Source organism: Populus euphratica, unplaced genomic scaffold (genome assembly GCF_000495115.2).
Source record: "Populus euphratica unplaced genomic scaffold, PopEup_1.0 scaffold19.1, whole genome shotgun sequence".
Taxonomy (NCBI): Eukaryota; Viridiplantae; Streptophyta; class Magnoliopsida; order Malpighiales; family Salicaceae; genus Populus; species Populus euphratica.
This window is the reverse complement of record NW_011499853.1, coordinates 75,783-98,116: the sequence shown is the minus strand read 5'-3', so window position 1 is coordinate 98,116 and position 22,334 is coordinate 75,783. Positions and strand designations below refer to the sequence as shown.

The 22,334-nt window shown below is 32.3% G+C and overlaps 3 protein-coding genes across 3 annotated transcripts; 2 read left to right on the top strand and 1 right to left on the bottom strand.

Annotated features, from left to right (window-relative positions):
• The first annotated feature begins 4,832 nt into the window (after positions 1–4,832).
• Positions 4,833–7,111, top strand: LOC105122048 (uncharacterized). The gene is made up of 3 exons (XM_011020951.1): positions 4,833–5,741; positions 5,847–5,922; positions 6,409–7,111. The coding sequence occupies exons 1-3, from the start codon at positions 5,109–5,111 to the stop codon at positions 6,573–6,575; spliced, it is 876 nt and encodes a 291-aa protein (XP_011019253.1). The 5' UTR covers positions 4,833–5,108; the 3' UTR covers positions 6,576–7,111.
• A 3,415-nt stretch (positions 7,112–10,526) lies between these two features.
• Positions 10,527–11,213, top strand: LOC105122047 (leucine-rich repeat extensin-like protein 3). Its single transcript, XM_011020950.1, has 2 exons — positions 10,527–10,760; positions 10,842–11,213. The coding sequence occupies exons 1-2, from the start codon at positions 10,552–10,554 to the stop codon at positions 11,062–11,064; spliced, it is 432 nt and encodes a 143-aa protein (XP_011019252.1). The 5' UTR covers positions 10,527–10,551; the 3' UTR covers positions 11,065–11,213.
• Positions 11,214–15,568: 4,355 nt separating this feature from the next.
• TRM19 (afadin) lies at positions 15,569–21,441 on the bottom strand. Its single transcript, XM_011020949.1, has 5 exons — positions 20,984–21,441; positions 20,085–20,161; positions 17,914–19,914; positions 16,794–16,980; positions 15,569–16,298 (listed from the first exon to the last, which is right to left on the bottom strand). Exons 1-5 carry the CDS (start codon positions 21,057–21,059, stop codon positions 15,688–15,690), a joined length of 2,952 nt encoding a protein of 983 aa, XP_011019251.1. The 5' UTR covers positions 21,060–21,441; the 3' UTR covers positions 15,569–15,687.
• Between the last annotated feature and the right edge of the window lie 893 nt (positions 21,442–22,334).

Sequence of the window (22,334 nt, the reverse complement as noted above, 5' to 3'; positions counted from 1 at the left end):
TCTTTTCTCCTTTATGGTAGAGCGAAAACCCTTTTTTTTTTAATTGAAATCGCAGTTAATTAATCATAAATATCAAGCAATTAGTTAATTACAGAAAAATATTTTCTTTTTTACTTGTAATAAGTAAATATCTTTATTTAATATTTTGTAATTATCTAGTTATTACAAGTGAATAATATTTATTTTTCTTTAACATCTGTGATTTCTTTATAATATTAATAACTATCATAATTATGAAATAATTAATTAAAAGAATTACAGATAAAAAGAGTTATTACAGTACAAGAAATAAAAGTACTTAATTTATTACTGGAATGCTTTTAAATAGTCATAGAAATCACCTACATTTTATACATCACTTTTTGTTCCTTGTCAAGGTCATTTTTAAAATTTTGATTTTTTTTTAATTTTAAATTAATATTTTTAATATTATTTTATTAATTTAATATACTAATAAAAAATATTATTTTAAAATATTTTAAAATAAAAAATATTTTAAAAAACAATATCCATCTTAAAAAATCTGAACTCTGCGATGAGGTCAGGCTCACCACTGACAGCATCGGACTTGTTTTATCTGTGGGAACCATGGCACCCCCACTAATTGACAATATGATTACTACATCTTTGAGTCTAATTTTCCAGACGCAAACATATCTTTTCTTGGCAACTTTTTTGCCGACCCAAATTGTGAAATCTACAAAAGATCTGTTGGCTAGTGCTTTTCTTTTTCGGAAGATAAAAAAAAAATATGGGATCGGAGCCCGTAGTCATGGTCATAACTCGGGACACTCGGATCGGGGACCAATGACCATGAGATAGAAAGAAGGAGTAAAGGTGACCGTGCCCAGCTTTTCAACTATTTTTTTACTTTCCTTCTTTCTTTCTTCCACCGAATCAAATCATTCATTCATCAGTAGTAGTAAGTAGTAGATTTTTATCTAAAAAGCTTGAAGGCCTCCCCCGAATATTATCCATCTGCGCAAGCTTCAAGCCATGTACAATTATTGCTTAGGTACAACATTGGACCCACAGCTCAGAGGTTGTCCCAATGTAAGAGCCATCGGAGTCCCTCTTGCTTTTCTCTAATCTCTGATGGCGGCTTAGCTTGATCATCGAAGCCCTAAGGCCCCAAACCATTTGACCTTTCAGAACGTTCTTCGTGTACTCTTTTGTATAGTAACAGCTACTGAGGAGTTGGGAATTAAAGATGAAGAAAAGGAAAGTTAACGAAAGGTGTTGAAGGGCCCCTACTATTTTCCACTAGAAAAAATAAAACGCCCTACAACTTCAGGCACTCGGTGACCAAACAGGTAGGCAATTAGAAGAGGGTTGGTTGACGTATGCATGTCAAATAAGTCATTTAAATTTATTAGACAACACTTCAACACTTGTAACATCTCACATTATTAAAAAAAAAGTGTCTATAATCTGGGTATCTAAGTTTGTAGGATATTTTTGAAACATGTATACTATCAAAAATAAATTATAAGATATAAAAGTCGAGTTGGGCTAAATTATAACAAATAATATTAAATAAGAAAAAATTAGATTCAACCTTATATATAATATCAAAACTAAGAATAACTTGTTTTTAAAATAGAGAGTATATAAAAAAAAATATCTAGAATTAGGATGTTATCTAATCTTGTAGGACGTGTTTTGAAGTATGTAAACTGTTAGGACCAGAATCTTAAAGCGTGGGAACTGAATTAGGTTAAACTATAAAATACAATATTCTGCAAGAAGATGAGTCGGGCCTTACAACATTTATACTATTTTTTAATATAATTTTTTAAATAAAAACTTTTTAAATTTAAAATTTATATAAACTCATATTTTTGTATTACTTAATTTTTATTAAATAACTAAAAATGATAAAATTTAAACTTAAGAATAATATGTCATTAATATCATATCAATAATCAATTCAATCTAAAAATCTAAATTGCTAAATAAAATTTTAAAATATAATTTATATTATTTTTTAACCACATATAAAAATTAAAAATAAATAGCCGTCTTTGACTTACAACTCTTAAACTGTGCAGTGGAGCTCGGCAGGGATATAAAGGAGAGGGAAAAACATGATAAAAGCCATACACAAGCATCCGATTCCACGAGGCTGAGAAGGAGAACTTGAGTTAATGGAGGATAAAGAAAGTGACTTTGTGTCTCCTCCATCCACGGGAAAGAAAATTCGAAATGGTTTCCTCTATCTGGCAGCATATGTTCCATCAGAATCTTAATAATGTTCCCATCATGATTATTCGAAGCCTTTTTTTATCCCCTCGATATCTTTGTTCCCATGGGACACCCCTGAGCCTGGCTAGCTGTCTTTTGCCTGTAACTTCTACTAATTATGTTCGTGCACATTAGGCTTTTATTCACTTATGTGTTGATTATGTGAGCAGCAAACTAAGAAATAAATTTGTTGCTGCATATGGTAGAGAAAGGTAACTAGGTAAGTAGTAGATTACTCGACCAACAATTCTTGATGCAGATAGAGACTGATTCAAAGTCTTTAACGTTTATAGGGCTTATAATAAATATACACAGAAACAAGCAGATCTCAACTACCATAGATTTTAATTTGTTCTCCTAAGATTTATGAGGTTTATCTCACAATTTTGATTTATACCAATCAGCTACCATAACTCTCATGAGAGACACCACAGAAGGCCAAATTTGGCCATCGGAGGAAGCCACATGCACTGTAATCATCCAAGCACTAGACCCTTCACCGACATTGCGAGACACTTATATCTAGGCATTTAAAATAAATAATTAAGGCAATTCTAAAAAACATGTGAGGATCAATTTTTAAAAAAATGCAACAAAAATATGAGGACAAAAATACCCAATCCTTGAAGGTATAAAATTAAAGGGGCTTAAAATTTGTCAATACCTCAAATTCAATCCTCAAAACTTTAATTGCCAAAAAAAAATTAAAAATAAATTTTATTTCACAAAATTAAGTACCAAGCAAGCATTGAAATATTTCCTCAACATCTCAAGGTTTATATTCATAAATAGATAAGACAAAACAACCCGCAAAGCTATTACCCACACGTAATTGCAATGCTAGAGGGACAAAATAAAAAAAAATAAAGGGTCAAAATGTAAATAATCAAAGGACAAAAAAAAAGGAAACCATCTTGGATTTATGCATAATAAATAGATGTACAGTAATTCTTCCTTCAGTTTTTTTTTTTTTAATTATTTCTCTTCATGGTTCATCTTAGTCCATTTAATAAAATAACAAAAAAAATGTTTTAATAAAACAAATATGATAAGTCTACCATGCAATTAACTGCATCAAAGTAATCATAGTAAATCAGGATGTTTTTTTTTACAAAAAAAAAAGGGTTTGAACTACTCAATTGACTAGAATGGAAATTTTGAACATGACATTTGGAGATTATCCGAAGTCTAAACAACCACTGAGGCAATTAATGAGAAGGATGTTTCTGCTAGTTGTTTTATTCATATATATTTTATTTTATTTTTAAATTTATTTTTAATATTAATAAATCAAAACAAGTTAAAAATATTAAAAAATTAATCTATATTCCTGCCAATCATTTGATCTTTACAGTTGCACCTCCTCATAAAATCCTAGATTTTAATTGTCTGCCATGTCATCCTCTTGGCTGCCATGTCCATCTTTTCTCTTTATCACCATGTCCATGCATTTCGATGGAGGGGAGGAAAGTACAAATCGTTTTATCTGTAAATAGTTTAACAACTAAAATTTGTAATTAACACTAATCAAGTGGGCCTTCTTTCTCTTTGTTTTTTTTCTTTTTAAGAAAATATTCCTTCAATAAATTTAAAGCCCAGTTATTAGCTGTTGCTCAGTATTCTGCCGTTGCTCTGACCCATGCGACCCGTTGTATTGTTCCTTTCCGAAAATTGAATTCATAGGCAACTTCCCGCGAGCAATTTATTAAATAGCCATTAAAACTGTAGGCCATGCCCCGCAGGCCGAGAGACTATACATTAATTTACACTAATAAGATAGTTTTGTTTAAATCATAATGTTATAATGAAGACAACACATTTTATGTACATTTCCCCTGAGCTCTCTGCTAATCAAGCTCAGAGATTTCTGTCGGCTACATCGACGTCACAGACAAGATTCTTCTGGGATTAAAAATGGATCTAGGATCTCCTGGCCTCGTGTAATCTTCTGCTTAAACCGTAAAAGTACTTGATGTAAACACAATAACCAAGAAGACTGATTTCGTGAGAGGGAAATTGCACTGCCATTGGAGAACCTAAAATATATTACTACACAAAAAAAACAAAAAGATGCCTCTTTTTCATCCATTAGAACCACAGAAAAGAGGTGGTTGCATCTCATTCTCATCCATTAAAGATCACTTATTTTCTGTTCTGTCCTCCAAGGAATAGAAATGTTGCAGCAGCAGCAGCCCATGTATTGAGCCTTTTATTTTCCTCGTGCCTTTTACAGTTTACAGTATGGTTAATTGTCTAGTAAATTAATGCAGTTCTGTAATATCGTTAAGAATGGAGTCTTGCTCATATGGCTGTGTTGTGGGTCCTTTATGTCATTCTCAAAACTAATGGAGATACAAGCCTGTGTTGAGGGCATGTTTGTGTGATGGATCAATTTGAAACTAGTAGTGTCTGTTTCTGCTGCATGGATCATTTTTCTCCGCTCGATATGATAGGGGTGAACTTTCTGTAAGGATTTCTGCTTGATTAAGAGTTCTCATGGTTATCACAAAAATAAAAATAAAAAACTCATCGCATACAAATCATTTGACACTTCATGATGTGGCAATTGGTTATTAGTGCACGAGAGTTACAGTGCAGCAAGTGTAGAAACTTCTCTACTTGATCCATACTGCTTTAGTATTATATAATTAATTCCGTACAATCTAGCTAGTAAAATTGTGATTCTTTTGTTACTCTCCTTCACTGTCCACATCGTTCAAGTTGTTCAAGCATAAAAGCAGAACAAACAACCTTCTTTAAGAAGTTCTTCGCGCGCTCTCTCTCTCTCTCTCTCTCTTTCTCTCTCAAAAATGCAGATTCTCTAAACCACTAACTAGGTCATACAATCTTATCAACATCCAAGGATGAAGAAAATAGATGTGTTCTGTGCGTCTCACGCTTCACCAGCCATATGCATGAGCATGGATCAACCTTCTTCCTCCTCCACCACTCAACTTGGTGGCCGGACCCTTGATCGCTACAACCCCATCATCAGAGACCAAAAAAGAACCCCAAGAACTCTCCCTTTAGCTCCTTGTACTTCTCAACCACCCCCGATCAACCCCGTCCCCTACCAGCTACTTCACAAGAGCAAAAAAAGCACTTCAAAGAATAAAGCCAGTGATCAAAGTAGCAACAAGAAGTCGAACTCTACAAAAGCAAAACCAAAACCAAAACCAAATGATCAAAAGACCAAGAAAATCTCATTCAAGCCAACTGATATTGATGATGATAAGAAGAGAACCACTTATATCAATGCCCCAAAAGATATAGTTAGAAGGAGCTGGGCTAAGCCTGGTGATTTTATTACCCCTCCTGGCTCGTCTAGATATCTTTTGGGAGACACAGCATTCTTTGATGGCTTAGCCGATTATGATCCGGTTTTAGCACAGCTTGCTCCTGTGGAATCCAACAGGAATACTCAAGCTTTAAGTAAAGACGAATCTACTGCTTCAAAACCATCTTCTTCTTCATCATCATCTTCAAACCCGAATCAGGTTTGCACTTAACTTTGGTTAAGCTTATCATGTTCTTATAACATCAATAAATAGTAAAACCCTTCAAGTTTTCATTAGTTGTATTCTGAATGCATTGGATTTCAGGTTGTGGTTTTGAGAGTGTCACTACACTGCAGAGGCTGCGAAGGAAAAGTGAGGAAACATCTGTCCAGGATGGAAGGTATGCCCATGTGACATGAATTAATGACTTGACATCCAATTTTATCTCATCTTTGTCTCTTTCTCTTTCAGACGTCATTATTTCTCAGGAAGTGTCTCTATACGCTCTCTGTCTTCTATTCCAAAAACACCCTAATTTGTTTTCTTTTATGTATTCGTGGCAAACACCAATAAGAGAGAAAGAAAGAGAGGGAGGGAGGTCATTAATTTGATTTAACTTATTTGGAGTACCCTGTTTCAAATTAAAGAAATTTTGTATGAGGTCCTGTACTAGCCAACATGTTACATATGGGGTCAACTTACGAGCCCAGGACTGTGCGTTTCGTTCAGCCAATTCAACAGCCATGTCTTCGTTTGGATTCCAATATCAATTATTGTTTTTACTCTGAAAGATGGCTTTTGGATCGTTAAATTAGAACTAAGTGATAGTTTATTCAGATTAAGGTGTTTTGATTTACATCGGCATTGATCATGTGTACACACACAGGTGTGACGTCTTTCAGCATAGATTTTGCAGCCAAGAAAGTCACAATTGTTGGAGATGTAACCCCATTAGGTGTCCTGGCGAGTGTGTCAAAGATAAAGAGCGCTCAGTTCTGGACGTCTACAGCCCCAGCCGCTGCCTCAAATAACACAGAAGGGAGCAAGAAATAATATACTCGCAAGGGTGTGTGAGCGAAAATTGGCCATCTAAGTGCGATTAGATGCTTAATTTAGTGTTAATGCAAGACTTAGCATGAGTAACTGTACCCGAATCTTTTTTTGCTTTGAAGTTAGTGAATATCAAATGAGGAGGGGTCATCTGGTTCACTTTTCAAGATATATTCTCGGGCCTGATTTGTTCCTGCATGGTAAAAAAAAAAATGGAGTTTTTATGGCAATATTGGAATAAACTAAAAAAACTTCTCAGCTATGCTCACAAATCACAGTCGTTGCCCTCAGTTTTTTTTTTTTTTTTTCCCTCAAAGTAAAGCAAGCACTGGCCCATTTTTAGATCCAGTTTCTATTGCTTCCCGGTGACATTTCTTCTTATAATTGCCACGTTGACATCAAAATTTTCAGATGTCAGGGGCACAAGTAATTTACAAAAGAAAACATGCCGGATGCTTCTTCATTTGAAAAACTATTAATGGCAGGAGTATATGATATTAGTAAATAACAAGGGGATCCTTCTGACGTTTTCTCCTCTTCTTTTTGGGATTCTCAGAGTATCTTTAGTTTTTTCTTAACCACTGCTACAAGTGGTAACAATTTTTATTTTTTTATCCTCTTCGTCCTGCTATAAATATTGTCTTTTTACTGCAGGATCTAATGTTTTTTTAATGATGTTTTTTCAATCTGTCTAATGTTTTTCTTAGTTTAAGATTGTTATTCGGATGTTTTTTTAACTATTTCTTGTATTCTTTCATCATTCATAGATCTTTGCTTTGCGTCGCTTGTCACCACCATTGGTGTTATTATATGCACCATCGGTTTATCAGTATTAATATGAAATTGGATTAGAAAATATTCTAAATAAAAACACGCAAGAACATATATTTATACGAGGAAAGATGAACTAAAAATATAAGACTGTATCTTAATCTAAAGAAGGATAATATACAAAATTAAAAATATTTAAGGCTAAGGAGAGGATCATGCTATAAAAAATTATAAATAAAAAGAAGTGAACATTGCTTGATTGATGGAAAAATCCTTATTAATAATATTGGTTACTTGATTAGCATATTTAAATCTTAATAAATATAATTATTATTTTATTATTATTCCATAGTAATCCTCTAATATCACCATTATTTTGACAATGGAACTCCAATCCGGGGCATTTTACAACTATTCAGTGTTATTTATGTGCGTGAATGGTGTCGAAGGAATTGATGCTGTTCATCGTGAATGGCTCGGCTCGGGTTCAGCCTCTACATCTCTCGGTTTTTACACTTTGGGCTTAGGAACCCTTGCTTGTTTGTATAATGGGCTTTGGCTCACTAATGCGTTTGTGACATTTTATTTTTTTGTCGGTTAATGCTAATTGAGTGTTCGGAGCAGAAAGATGGTTATGGGCTTTGGCCCATTGAAGTGTTCAGATTTTAGCCTCTCTTTTTTGTGTGGTTAAATTCCGATTTTAGCCTTGAGACAGAACTTCGTAAAACCGTTCAAGATGCATTGAAGTGGTTTTGCTGCCATTAGTGGCTCTGCCTTCTCCCACGCGGATGCTAGTCTATTATAAAGCAGTGTATAGGTGTTTTTTAAAATCTTTTTTATTTAAAAATATATTAAGGTAAAGTTTTTTTATTATTTTTTTAAACGTTATACTCTCTTTCATTGTAAAGACCCGCCGCACAGTGAAATACCACCTCCAGCCCAATTTGTACTTTGAACTTGAGGCCTTTAATCACGGCATAAAAAATTTGGTAGGATAGCACACCTGACCTTTTTTTTCAAAAAAAAAAAAACAAAGACCAGACGCCGGGAGCGCGTGAAAGGTCAGGCTCGCGTTCCTCGCTATCTTTTTATTTTTTATTTCAAGTGCGCCAACAATAAATCATTTACTCTTTTTAAAAACCAAAGTTGAAGACACTCCTCTGCTGTTATGATGGAAAGTCAAAACTCCACATCTTTGATAAAAAAAAAAAATTAGTTTTCAACTTTTTTTTCATCTTAAATAAGAAATCCAAAAAAAACTTATATCTAATCTGGTGCCTTTATTTTTACATTCTAAAAGAATTGTTGGAAAATATTAATGTTTTTTTTTGCTTCAAATTAAAAAAAGTAGTATTTTCAAATTATTTTTATATGCTAATGTTAAAACTATTTTTAAAAAAATAAAAAAATATTTTAATATATTTATAAATGAAAAACACTTTAAAAAAATAATTATTATCACATTTCTAAACAATTCTTTAACCAATCTTTAATTGGTTAAAAATCCAAAAATTCACTTTGATTTAAAAAATAATTTCAAACTCTGATTTATTTTTTCTGCAAGATAAAAATAAAAAATACATCAATAAAATTTTTTTTATTAAATAAAACTCATTAACTTGCACTGTTTTTAGGAACATTCTTTTTTTAAAAAAAATTAAATAGAACTGAGATATAAATAAAATAAATTATTGGATTAAAATTTAAAATGCAAAAACTAAAGGGATCAAAAAAAAAAAACAAAAGAATTCGGGGGGCTCATTTTTAAAAACACCTTATGTACATTAAAGATATAAAAAGAGCATTTTTTTTTTGTTTGAGTGTTTAGTTTGGTCCTCAAAGTTTCATTTATTTCTTAACAATAAAACTAAACTCTATTTTACCAAACCGGAAAAATCTTTTCAATTACTTGCATTTCATGCGCAAATTAAAGAAATCTCTCTAGAAATCTCATCATATAAGGACAAATTGAGCCATTAACCCTCTTTTTTTTCTCTCAAAAGAATTACATAACATTTCTTTGTCGTTGTATATTAACTACCTCTACAGTCATCACTGTATTTAAATTCTTCACCAACCACCATTGATAGAGGTAATGATGTATTATTAAAAAAATAAATAAAATATTTATTATAATTATTATTATTATTATTATTCCTCCACCACCATTGCCACTCCTTTTCCACTACCACCTCTTGTAGTGATTGTATTATCATTATTATTATTTTACATCCATTAGATCTAGGCACCTGGTCTTATTTTTAAATGCCCCTTTAGTTTTTTTTTTTTAGAATAAAACTCACTAAAATAAACTTTATTAAAATGATTTTTAAAAATTTTCCCATTTTATCATAGTTTTCAAATTGATTATAGCTTTTATGGTATTATGAACAATTAATTTATAAATTGATATGAACATTGTATGTAATTTTATTTTAAGAAGTATATTAATAAATATTCAATAAGAATAAAATACTTATTTTACCAGGTTAATTTCATAATTTTTTTTAAAACTTTCCTTTCAGACCAGGTTAGGTTTCTATTTAAAAAACAATGCTTATAATAAATAAATAAAAACATGTTTACATTTAAAAAAAAAAGACAGAGAGAGAAAGACATGAATACAAAAGAAGAAGTTTTAACTGAAGAGATACATTTTTACTTAATTTAAATTATTAATATTTTTATAAATTTTTACTTTAATTGTCCTACTTTTTATTCAAAAAAACATGTTATTAATAAACTAAACACATTTTTTCTCAAAAAAAGAAAAAAAAAGACACATGAATAACAAAAGGAAAATCTGCCAAACAAACTATATGTTTCTATAATTTAAATAGCTACCATGTCCAAAAATACCTATTAAAAAAACTAAAATAAAAATAAATTCTGAGAACTATCCCAATACATGACGTGAGCACACTATTTCTTTCTAGATGAATGTATCTGGATCCCACTTGGCGTGGTCTCCATGTCCGTATCAAGATTTTGTAGTGATGGCATCAAAATCGAAGACAATAAAAGGCAACTTAAAAAGAGAAATTAAAGGCTAAGATATCTCAAATCTTTCAAACCAGTCAATTCTGTAGTTCTATCGATTTACATGTTATTTAGTATTAAAACCAGATATGCCTCCACCTTTAGTTAGGAGGCGGACTCGTATTTAAGAATGCATCAAGGACTGAACGACGGAAAGAAACAGAAAAGAATGGTAGACTTGGTGGTGGAAGGTGCCATGAAACCATTACTCATCGCCTTAATGGTTTTGCTTACCAGGACGGGCTTTGCCTTCTCTCCCACGAATGCCAGGCCACTACTTAGCCAGCAAACATCCCAATCCCTAAACGGAATACCCTTTTACCATATACACGGCCCACCGCCACCACCTGCCAAGGGTGCCAATGTTTTTTCTAGCCCGTCTTTAAAGGTTGCCAGTGATCTTTCTAGCCAGCAACAATCTTCATTCCTCAACAGAATTCCCGTTTACCATCTACATAGCCCACCACCACCCCTTGTCCCCAAGGGTGCTATTTTCTTTGCTAGCCCGCCACCACCCCCAATCCCCAAGGGTGCTATTTTCTTTGCTAGCCCGCCACCACCCCTAATCCCCAAGGGTGCCATTTTCTTTGCTAGCCCGCCACCACCGTCTCCCAGGCCTGCCAGTACTGGACCCTCTAAAGACCAGTCTCCTTCCGAGATACCTTCACCGCCATCATTTTAAATCGGGGGTAATTAATGAGGGCCCGAATATTGTGCTATATAGTTGAGTGCTAATGCAACGTCCTGGCAATCGTGTTAGCAAACCAAGCATTATTTATAGCAATTATTTTTGTTCTCATCGATTGAATATTGTATGCCCGTGTGTTCCAATGTGTTATTTTCCTCTCCTTTTGTAATTTAATCAATGAATGATTTAAGGTGAAAATAGTTTATAAGAATGACAAGTGAGATTTATAAAGAATAATATAAATTATTTATTAGAACTTCACCAAATATATAGTCCACTGCATTGCCAGCCAAACTAATTTTTTCCTAGCATAAAAAAAAGAAGTTAAAGAGATGCAAAAAAAGCACGACAACAATAAAGTAAAAAAGAAATTAATGATGATTTAATACAAAAAGAAATGCTTGGTAATAAATCTTTTCAATATTTTTAAAAGGTTTTAATGAACTTATTTATTAACAAAATAAAAATTAAATGATAATGAAATGATCACATAAAAAGTAAAATAAAAAAAAATATGAATCTTAATTTTTAGCAAATAAAATATTGAATAACAAAATTAAAAAAAAAAATAAAAAAAAAAACTCAAGTTTATCTAAGCTAACAAATCAAATCTATGATTTAGTTGTGAAATCAAGATAAATCTATTAAAAAAAATTAAATAAAATCATGAAGCTTAATTCAAATGAATTAAGTGTTGACAATGCAAAATAAAATTAAAAAAACTAAAATAAAAAAAAAATCTAAGTCAATCTTAGTAAACTCACTGAATTCATGATCCGAGATATAAAATCAAGATAAGTTTATTCTTAATAAAACTCTTATATTTCATGTTGGTCAAAACTAGTACCAACAATTTATATGCATTGCAACAATTAGTCTACAATTAAAAAGGTATAGAGTAATATATACAATGGTAAGTATGCATTATATGGTAAGTATGCATTATAGATAAAGTACTAAGAAAAATTCAAAGTTGAAAGTTACCTTTCCTAATGCAGTAATTAATTAATATGTCTTTATGAATTCATTGAATTTTCATATTGGCTAGTCAATTTCTATTCATGGAGGGAGTTGTTGGAATTGGCTTTACAAAAATATATAATGAGCTTTTTAAGACCAAATTAAATGTGAGATTCACTCGTATTTAGGGTTAAAATCATGTTGGATTTCATAATCCAACATTAATAATTTAACATGGAATATAAACATGTTTTTAAAAATTAATTAAAGATAAATAATAAATTATTTTTAAAAAAACTTGAAATATTAAAAGTTTCAAGCTCAAAATAGCTCTTTGGATTAGGTAGTGGGCTCATGAGTTTAAGCTTGGATTTGATTACTGAAAAATATTTTACTATTAAGTCCCTGTTTAATCAATAATTTATTTTAGTTTATAAAATGTTTAGTACTTAAATCATATATTAATTATATGATAACAATAAATATATCTATGAAACTTCATGAGTTATAAATAATTGATGAACTACAAACATTTATCATGATTAATAAATATTCATAAATTATGAGTAATTCATTAACAATGAGTTTTAAAGATTCATAAATTATAAGTAATTAAAGTTTTGTTTCTCAAGTCTTGTAAATACATGTCTTAGGTGGGTGAAAATGGATTGAGAAATCTCTTGAGTTATTTTATCCCTTTATTGTTGGTTTTTTCTTAGATGTGTTCTTTTACATATTTTTTTACTATAGAATTTAGATTTGATCTTTGTGGTAAAATATTAAGTATAATTTCTTTGAGTTCATTGAAACCTTATGAGGCTTATTGAAATTAGTTTTTTTGCACTATATAATGAATAATAAAATAAACTTTAAAGATAGATGATTCCTCATTGACAAGAACAAAATTTTTATATTGGATATTTTTTAAGGATTTCAACAAGTACATTATTTTTCCTATATCTTTTACAAATTTATATATTTGCTTAGTATATATACTATATTTTTGTAATGATTACAAGATTATCATTTTTTAATATGTTTGCATGATTTTAAACAAAACATTTGTTTAATCATCTAATCATTTTGTAATTATTGAAAAAATATAATGGTAATCATGTTGGCAATCCAATTCATAAATACACCATTTGTAATAATTATTTAGCTTTCATAATTGAAGAATAAAAAATTAGAGTTCTTCCAATTTATTCATTTTTTCCTCTATTGCAAATTAAACTATCTTATATTATTTAGAAAGTTAGAAATCGTTTATAAAAAGACTAAGTCATGTGATTATTTTACTCTTGATGTTGCATTGTGATAATGCTCACAAATCACCATGAATTGGAATAATTAATTTTTTTAATTTTTTAATTTATTCCTTGATTATTATTATTTTTTTGCATGATTTAGCCTTTTTTAGCCCAAATTAATAGCCAAACACATCTTTTTTTAACATAAGGTGAAGTTAAGACATAAAGGACCAAAGTGAAAAACATGGAGAAAAAATGTGACAACTTCAAATTTTATCTAAATATATTAGTTTGATCCCCTATCATTTTAGTTAATAAATGATTGGTCCCTTTAGTTGTCAAAAATTTCAACTTTATACCAAACTTCATTTTCCTCCTTTTTTTAGTTATTTTTTTTTTATGAGATGAGAGAGATAAAGAGTCATTGGAATATAAATTAAAAAGATAAAGTCATTGTTGACACATATGTTAACCATCAAAATGGTTGAAATTGATATCAACAAAATTCATTTGATGATTGGAGTTTTATAGTGGTTATTTTAAGCATTAATATTGCCTAAAACACTAGAACTAAGTCAAGAATGAGAAATTATATTCGGATAATATTATGATTTGGACTTTTTTTTGTTTATTAGATTGATATGTTGGTTTTTTTATGCTTCAAGAGTGTATGTATGGTGTTTTCGGGTTAAAATAATTTTTTTGGATGAAAAACTCATAGGCTCGATTTTTCATCAACTCCAATGGATGGTAGCTAAATTTTAGGTTCGCATATGACATGTCATCTGTCTTTTTAAAAAAATAAATAAAAGCATATAACAAGTTATCTATTTTTTTTAATAAATAAAAGACCATAGGTACAATTGAAGGCATGGATTTAAAGCCCTATGCACTTGTGTTTTTACCTTTTCACAAGCCTAGAGGATTGGACTATTTATGGGCTCTTTTTATTTTTAATTTTTTTAGTATATTTAGATTAACTATAAATTTATAAAAAATATAGAACCAGATTAAGTTCTTAACCTGGATTGCAAGTTAAACATGTGAAGCCACAACATCTAATCTATTTTTTTTGGTTGAATGTATTTTTTGTCCCTTAATTTAAATAAATATAATTTCACTATTTATGTTTTGCGATATGACTTTTTGTTATCAATAACATACCTTTTCTATCTGAATCTCATGCACCAATCATGGTTTTTATTTTTTTAAAAAAATAATTCATATAAAAAAATCTTTTTTAAATAAAAATAATTTATTAGATAAAAAAATTATTGAATTTGATGACGTTCATGACTTATACTGCGAGATTGGTTAGTTAACTCGAATTCACATGGTTTTTCTTTTTAAAATTAATTTTATTATTTAATATTAAGTTAGTAAGGTATTTTAATTTTTTTTATTTTCATAAATATTCCTATAAGTTTTTCTTGTCATCCTGATTGGTAAATTCATTGATTTTTTTATATATTTTAAAAAAATAATTTACTCTTTCTGAGGCCTAATATGTGCCAATGGGCTAGGAAATACATATGCCGAGATGCGTTTTATGAAATTGAAAATGATGCTCTAACCCGCACACTGGATTTGTACACCACCTTTGGGCCTTGGAAGTTCCACTCCACACACACACGCACACGCACACATTTATATATATGCTTATAATTCTTTTCTACAGAAAGTTAGATTATGATGAATCATAACAAATCAAATCAAGATTTACGTACTGTTTAAGCAAATAGGAAGTGATCTATGAAAACTCAGTACTCATAAGCATAAAATAAAATTTCAAATAATTTTTTTATTAAAAGAAATATTTTAGCATTCACTATTGGTGAAAAAGATAATATAAAACACACACAGAAAATGAAGTGCTAGAGATGATTTTATCAATAAAAAAATTGAGATCCAATCGTTATTTTAAAATAATTTTAGCAGTATTTACATTTATTTGATTCTTTTGCTCCCTTGAATAATATTTGCTCAAACATAATTGAAAATTAGCAAATCAAAATTAACTTTTGACGTTTTAGTGTCAGAAATAAATTTTTAAAAATAAAAAATATTATTTCAATATATTTTTAAGTAAAACACATTTTAAAAATTACCTACACAAAATCATTAAATGTTAAGTTCTAAAGAACTAAAAATTTTGAGCAGGCTTGAGCCTACGCAGTTAAAACGACGACTACGTTAGGGCACCTAGGTCGATGCCGGGCGGCTAACCAATCATGGAAACTCAGGACTCGAGTTCATTTTGCTTTACTTCTCTAAATCTGCGATGGGGGTTTTGTTTTCTATGCAAAGAGGAGTTCATCAATTTATTCATCATCTAAGGAAATGATGATTTCATTCCTACATTTCCGTAGTATACGTTACCCTCCTAAATCCAAAGGAACTCGTGTGCCTACACTGCTACTAGCTCTCTTACTAACTCTTCTGTCAATAGCCTCTCAATTTCCCTACCTATTACATCAACGTCCTCCCTCACATCCAACCACGGCGATTCCCCTTCCAGTATCTTGTCCGCTGCGACGTCCTCGTTAGCTGTTGTAACTTGGCTACCAATCAATTTGCGAAGACAATCCTTGAGTCCATTTTTTATCCACTTGGGATTAATCATAGTTGCAGACCTCACCCACGGGTGTGAATTTGCATGTTGCTGGTAAATCATCAGAAGGGCTATGTTTAGACGGTCAAACAGCAGCCTCCTTTCAGACCTTGGCCAGGATGCATGATTACAGTACTTCTTCTCAAGTTCTTCAAATATCAAGGGGTTGACAGGGCATTCTGGGGAGTGCAATGTTCTCAGAAAAGTATCGAGATCAGCATCATTAATACCAGAGCCTAAACATACATCTACTATGTAGGAAAATTCCTTGCTCTCGGCAGCTATTTGTCTCTCTTCTGTAAATCCAACAGGGCCCTCCTCGGCATCTTCATCACTTGAGATGAGCATGGGTCCTTCCTCATATGCTTCTGACTCCAACCTAAGTAGTTGAAGCTGCATCCGAAGTCCTACAGGAAGGGGAAAAAATTTAAACAAGGCAGCAATAATAGGAATGAAAACGTAAATTCCCATCAATGGCTGAATTTTTGCAGCAGAAGATTTTTCTCTCTCAAAATCAACACCATTTTTGGTCTCACTCGAGAATGCAGTATTTACGAGAAAGATACTGGTTTATCTATAGTGGCGAAACCACAAACCAATGAAGACAAAGAATGACTGGTCTTAGCATATTAAATCAACAAAAACCTCATTATTTAAGATTTCAAAACATTTATACTCGGAGTAATAGAATGATTTTGTCCCCTCATTGTTATTCTTTCAGCAACAACATACTAAATAAAAACTTGTGCTCAGAAACTCCAAGTGGAGTCATGAAAAATGCAAACAAATATTAATTACAATGAAAAAGCAAACTGAACAATTCAAATGCAATGATTCAAATCCCGGGTGGAGACCAACCAATGAATGAAGAATTAACAAGCTAAACAGTTTTTCAAGATTACCATTCAGGTCAGCGCTGAGACTCTCAAAGCACTCAGAACCAGATGACAGGTCGTCTGGAAAAGGAGTTTCAAGAACAGAGACAGGACTGGGTTGATCAGCCTCCTTCGAGCATGCTGGAGATTCTACTTTGGCTACAGGTTGCTGCATGGAAACTGAACCTTTATCGGATGGCCCATTTGATGGTTTCTGAAACACCAACAAGTGCTGAGATTAACTGTTCACTATGTAGAATTGAAGTATCCATTTCATTATATATATACAACAGAGGAGGTCAATTAAACCAGCACCAAATTGTTTTGGATCATTCAACTAAAGACACACTTGAAAGAAAATATACTTCGAGCTTTCAGGAAAGAAGCAAATGTTAAACATATATATCCTAGAAAGTAGGGAAGAGATGTGCATGCTTGAGTGTTTGTATCTCTATAGATATATACTAACGCAAGAGCACCAGGATTCTGTCATCTAATTTAAAGATATCTCAAAGACAGAATCATATTTGAATTGTTCAAAAAGCACTTTGTGACACAACACATGCGCTTAACCACAATTGCCTCTACAGACAGTGCGAGAAAGTTATCTGACATAAAGGTGTCCAAATTATCAAACAAGAAAATTTACTGAAATGAGAAGCCAGGTAGCTTCTATATTGAGCTTGCAGCTGAATTAGATTAATGGCCATAGCAAATGATTGGTATTGCTCAAGGAAACACATAGTAGGAGAAAAAATGAACTTTTTTTCTGAAACAAAATATTAAAGAATGCAATCTTGGCATGAGTATAATATAAGAAAAGAAACACATAGCTGTTCGAATATTTAAAAATCTACTTTTAAAACTAATATTGATATAATTCCACGAACTGAAACTCCAATCTAAGGGAAAATCAAACGTTTAAGTCAGACGTCACGAGTCAAAAACCATACGCATCTGACTGACTGATTTTCTGAACTGCAGTAGAAAATTATTAGGAAAGAGAAGAAAATAAACAGGCAAAATTCTCCTTTCCTTAACATTGGGATTTGATAGGAAGAACACCCTATAGCTCGAAGTTTCTATCTACAGTGCTCATAATATGCCAGCATGCACAAAGGTCATCCATTAAAGATAAGAACCGTACCTGTGAACTTAAAACTTCCAGATCACTAGTAGAGGAATCGCCTTTTACCAACATATAAGTTGATGATTCTTGGTTAATAGGCATCGAAGGCATGGCTTTGTTCTCAATTGCCACATCCACCGCATTTTCAACAACTAAACTTGTATCTGTGACAATAGAATCTGGTGTCTCAGAAACTGTACAAATTTGTTCAAGTGAATCATCTTCTGCGATCTCGCTCTGCACTTGATCCAAACCAAAATTAACTTCCTGGAAAGTGTCACTGTGATTTCTATATGAGCAGCTAGACATGTGAGAATTCTTAGTAGGGGATCTGGAATTTCTAGAAGGTGAACATTCTCTCTTACTGAAATTGCCTTTTATTGTTCTGTTTCTTTCCTGCTGGATCAATTGCTTTGGGATTATATATCTGTCATGGCATACATTTTCATGGCGCATGCCTAGTCTAGGACTGCTGATAACAGTAGATGTAGCAGGCACAGACCTTGATCTAGATAGATTTCCGGCACCAACATCCTTCCAGCCTTCCCTGCTGCTAATACCCAAAGGTTCATCCCTCCTAACTGCTCCATGTTTGCGATCACCTTTATCACTAAATACTTTTTTGCAGATCATTGCATCTGAATTTCCCGACCTTGTTTCCAAATCTGGGATAGCAAGCATTTCACCTAGTGTGTTGCTACGACTAACGATTCCCATGTCCACAGACTTATGAGTCATTTTCCACCTCTCTGAAAGTCTCTTCCTGGCCTCTCTGCTCACTGATGACTCGGTAGAGCATGATGATGAAGGTCTGTATCGGTTGCTCCAATCAACGGAATTTCTGGAAGTCACTGTTGTCTCCTCTGATTCATTTGCAGACTCATTTTCAGACATGTCTGGCGAACTCTCATCCCTTGCATACCCTATAAAAGCAGGTGTTGAAAAACTCATGGAGCCGTTGCCAAAACTTTCCCTCATTTGCCTAGTTATTTCCTTTGCGATTTCTCTAGATTCTCTAGACTTATACCTTGAGGGCCCTGCATCATCAGGAAACTTTTTCTTTCCATATGACACCACCTCCCTGTTCTTGATACCAGGAGGTTCGGTGTGTTGCCTACAATCTAAAGGTGAAGCACGAGAATATTGAGGTGATGAAGTATTTTTTGTAGAATTCTGCGTTCTCCCAAGATTTGGTTTCAGAACAACAATCCTTGTAGGGAGAATGGCGGACTCGTCTTTTTGATCCGGTTGAATTTTTGACAACTCGACTGGGTTTTGAGCTCCATGCTTGCCATGAGAGTGGCTAGCAGGATCAACATGGGAATTTCTTCGATTCTTCAATGCAGTTTGCCTCTCTACATTGGAGCCTAGGCCACTGCTCCCACAGTGTGGAGGATGTGATGGCTTCATAGCTGATATGCGAGTCTGACCACAATGGGATTGTGTAGGGACACCTTGTAGATCATGCAGATGCTTTGTGAACAGGGAATCTGGCTGCTGAAGGTATTTCAGCAAAAGATCCTTGTTGGAGTCCAGATCCTCAATAGCATCATGAAATTCCCTTGAATTCTGAAGCTTTTCATCAGTTGAAAGCCGTTTAGCATCCATGAATTTCTGCTGAATGAATGCCATCTCTGCCGCTGAGAGCTTTGAGTGTGCAGTTCCCCGTGACGAGTAACTACTACTATCTATCTTTGATGGGTCTAAAACTTCAAATACATCTTTAAATTCTTGCTCATCCTTCGAGCTTTTTCTGGATGACCGCCGACCATACGAGGCATTGTTTCTTTGAGCTTTCTCTGTCAATACCATCCTTTGTGTGTAGTTCTCCAAGGACTTCTTTTGTTGTTTATGAGAAGATTGCTGCGGTGGTAACCCATCAAGGCCCATCAATCTGGCAATAACACTCGGTGACCTTCTTTTGGAATCAGATTTTCTTGACATCTCTTCTTCTAATAACTTTTTTATTGGTGTTCCAGCTGCTTGTTTTGGAGATCTCCGCCCCAACTCACAAGTGAACTACAGAAGCCAAATGATTCAAATCACAACTATGAATACAAGTAATAAATAGATACAAGAGAAAGCTAACATAGGTGAAATTCCTAATTCATATAGCTGGGCAGGATTGCTTTTCAATCAATTTTGTAAAGGGAGAAATCATAAATAGAAGCAGATCAATCAACACACACCAGATCGTCGCCGCTCTGAGAACTAGAATCAGAGGCCAAATTTGGGAAGTTTCTCGGTTTTCCGACCAGCCCGTTTCCTGGAAATGAATTGCCAGTACAACATTAGGATTGCTGTTGCAAGTAAAAGGGAAGGGGGGGATAGCAAGAGTCAAGACACAAAAATTGCAAGAGTTAACTAATCCAATCAAGAAATCATCGAAGAAGTGTCATTCTGAGCATGCGAAGTTAAAGAACGTCCTGTGAATTTCCACAATATACAGAAGGTATTGTCCTCAAACTTGAAATAGCAAGCGCAGGACTAAGATTATTTTTTATTATTAATAATAATAATAAAAGTTCCAAAATAGAATATGAATAATAATTAGTCTAAATTGAAAAGAAACCACTTTAAAGAATTGCAATCATAGCTTGTTACAGCCATTGAGTTAGTAAAAGAAACAAGCAAAATAATCATGCCAATACCACCATAGAATAAATAAATAAAAGGTCATAAAGTAATTCAATCAAAAACTTACTTTAACTAAACCAAAGAAACAAAGCCAAAGCTCAATCTAGTTGTTATTTAGTGCAGGAACCAAAATGATGAGCAAAAAACCGAAGAATAAATGCTATAATTTTATTTTATTTTTCAATCAAAGACTAAAAATGCATTCAAATGAGCGAAATTTCGACTATTATTTAGCTTGACTGCCTGCAAAATCTTAAGAAAAAAACAAGTAAAAACAAACTGATTTTCTTTTGCATTACTTTTTTTTTCCTAAAAAACAATATAAAAAAGGCCAGCAAAGGGGAAAAAAATGAAAAAAGACTTTGTTTGGATGCTGAGAAAAGTGTAGGAGAAGAATGAAAGAAAACAGCCACTTCAACATTTCTAAGCTTGAAATTGACAAAACAATTACCTTCTCTGCTAAGATTATGACTATGAAGAGGAGAAATAAGCGAGGAATTGGACCTTCTGAGCTGAAATCTCTCCATTATTATCACTCAAAAAAAAAAAAAACATGCAGTGCAATGCAATGTAGCAGCAGCAGCAGAAATCTAGATCGGAAATCCCGCAAAGAAGCAAGCGAGAAATAGAGAGGAAGGATCCAAGAAAATCATATAACTGAACTTAAGAAATAAAAAAAAAAACACTTAAATTAATTTTTTTTCAGCTTCTTTATTTCCAAAGACAGGTAGTATTACCAGATCTTGAAAATAATTAAAAGAAAAGGATAAAAAAAGAAACATTTTCTAGAAAGAACAAAAAACACCTAGAGAGAAAACAGCGGATAACAAAGAGAGAGAGAGCGTGTCCCGTTAGAACTGTCGAAGAGAGTGTGCGTGTGGGGGGTGTGGTTTTTTTGAACATTCAAAAAACGAAGACTGACAGAAGAGTGAAGGTGAGAGCGGGCAAGTAGTCCCACGTGTCCATGATTTTGGCTACACGTGTGGAGAGCGACTGGCTGCCACGTTTTCTTGTGGGTTTTTTTTAAGGGTGCTACTGGAGGTTGTATTTTAGTTTTTGTCTCTTTTTATTTCTCTTTTTTTTATTTGGAATTTATTTTTTATTTTCATTTTATATGGCAGGAAATAGAGAACGAGAAAGTGAATTTGGATGGTTAATTAATCAAGATAAAAAAAAAAAAACATTTCACGTTGTGGTGTGGTACATCTTGAGATAAGAGTTGCATATACGGAATCTTCATTCATTTTTTTGAGATGCCTCATTGGCTTTGGGATCCAGCAAAACCTTATCAATATAAAAAATAAATTATTTAGATACGTGGTATTCTTTGATGTTATTATGCAATATTTCTCATAATATACTTGAATTAGAAAAATATTAATTTGACACTGATTTGAATTTTTTTTTTTTTGTTAATTTTGATATCTTTGTATTAAAAATATCAAAATTAAAAGTATTTAAAAAATATTTTAATATCTTCGCTAAGGAAAAAGTATCTCTCAATTGCATTACCAAACATGTAATGTACCAAGCCACAGCTAGGTGTGTTGGCTGAAAAATAATTTTTTTATTTGAAAAGTAATTTATATGAAAAATAGATTTTTAAAAAATAAATTATTTTTTATGTTTAATAATATCATAAAAACTGAGTTGAAAAACACTTTTTAGTGTTTAGTTATGTCATAAAAAATCACTTATTAATATTTTAAATTTTTTTAAGATTATTAAAAGAATAAAGATCGAACCTAGTAAATAAAAAAATTAAAAAATAATGAGATTGAAACTAAATCAAATTTTATGAA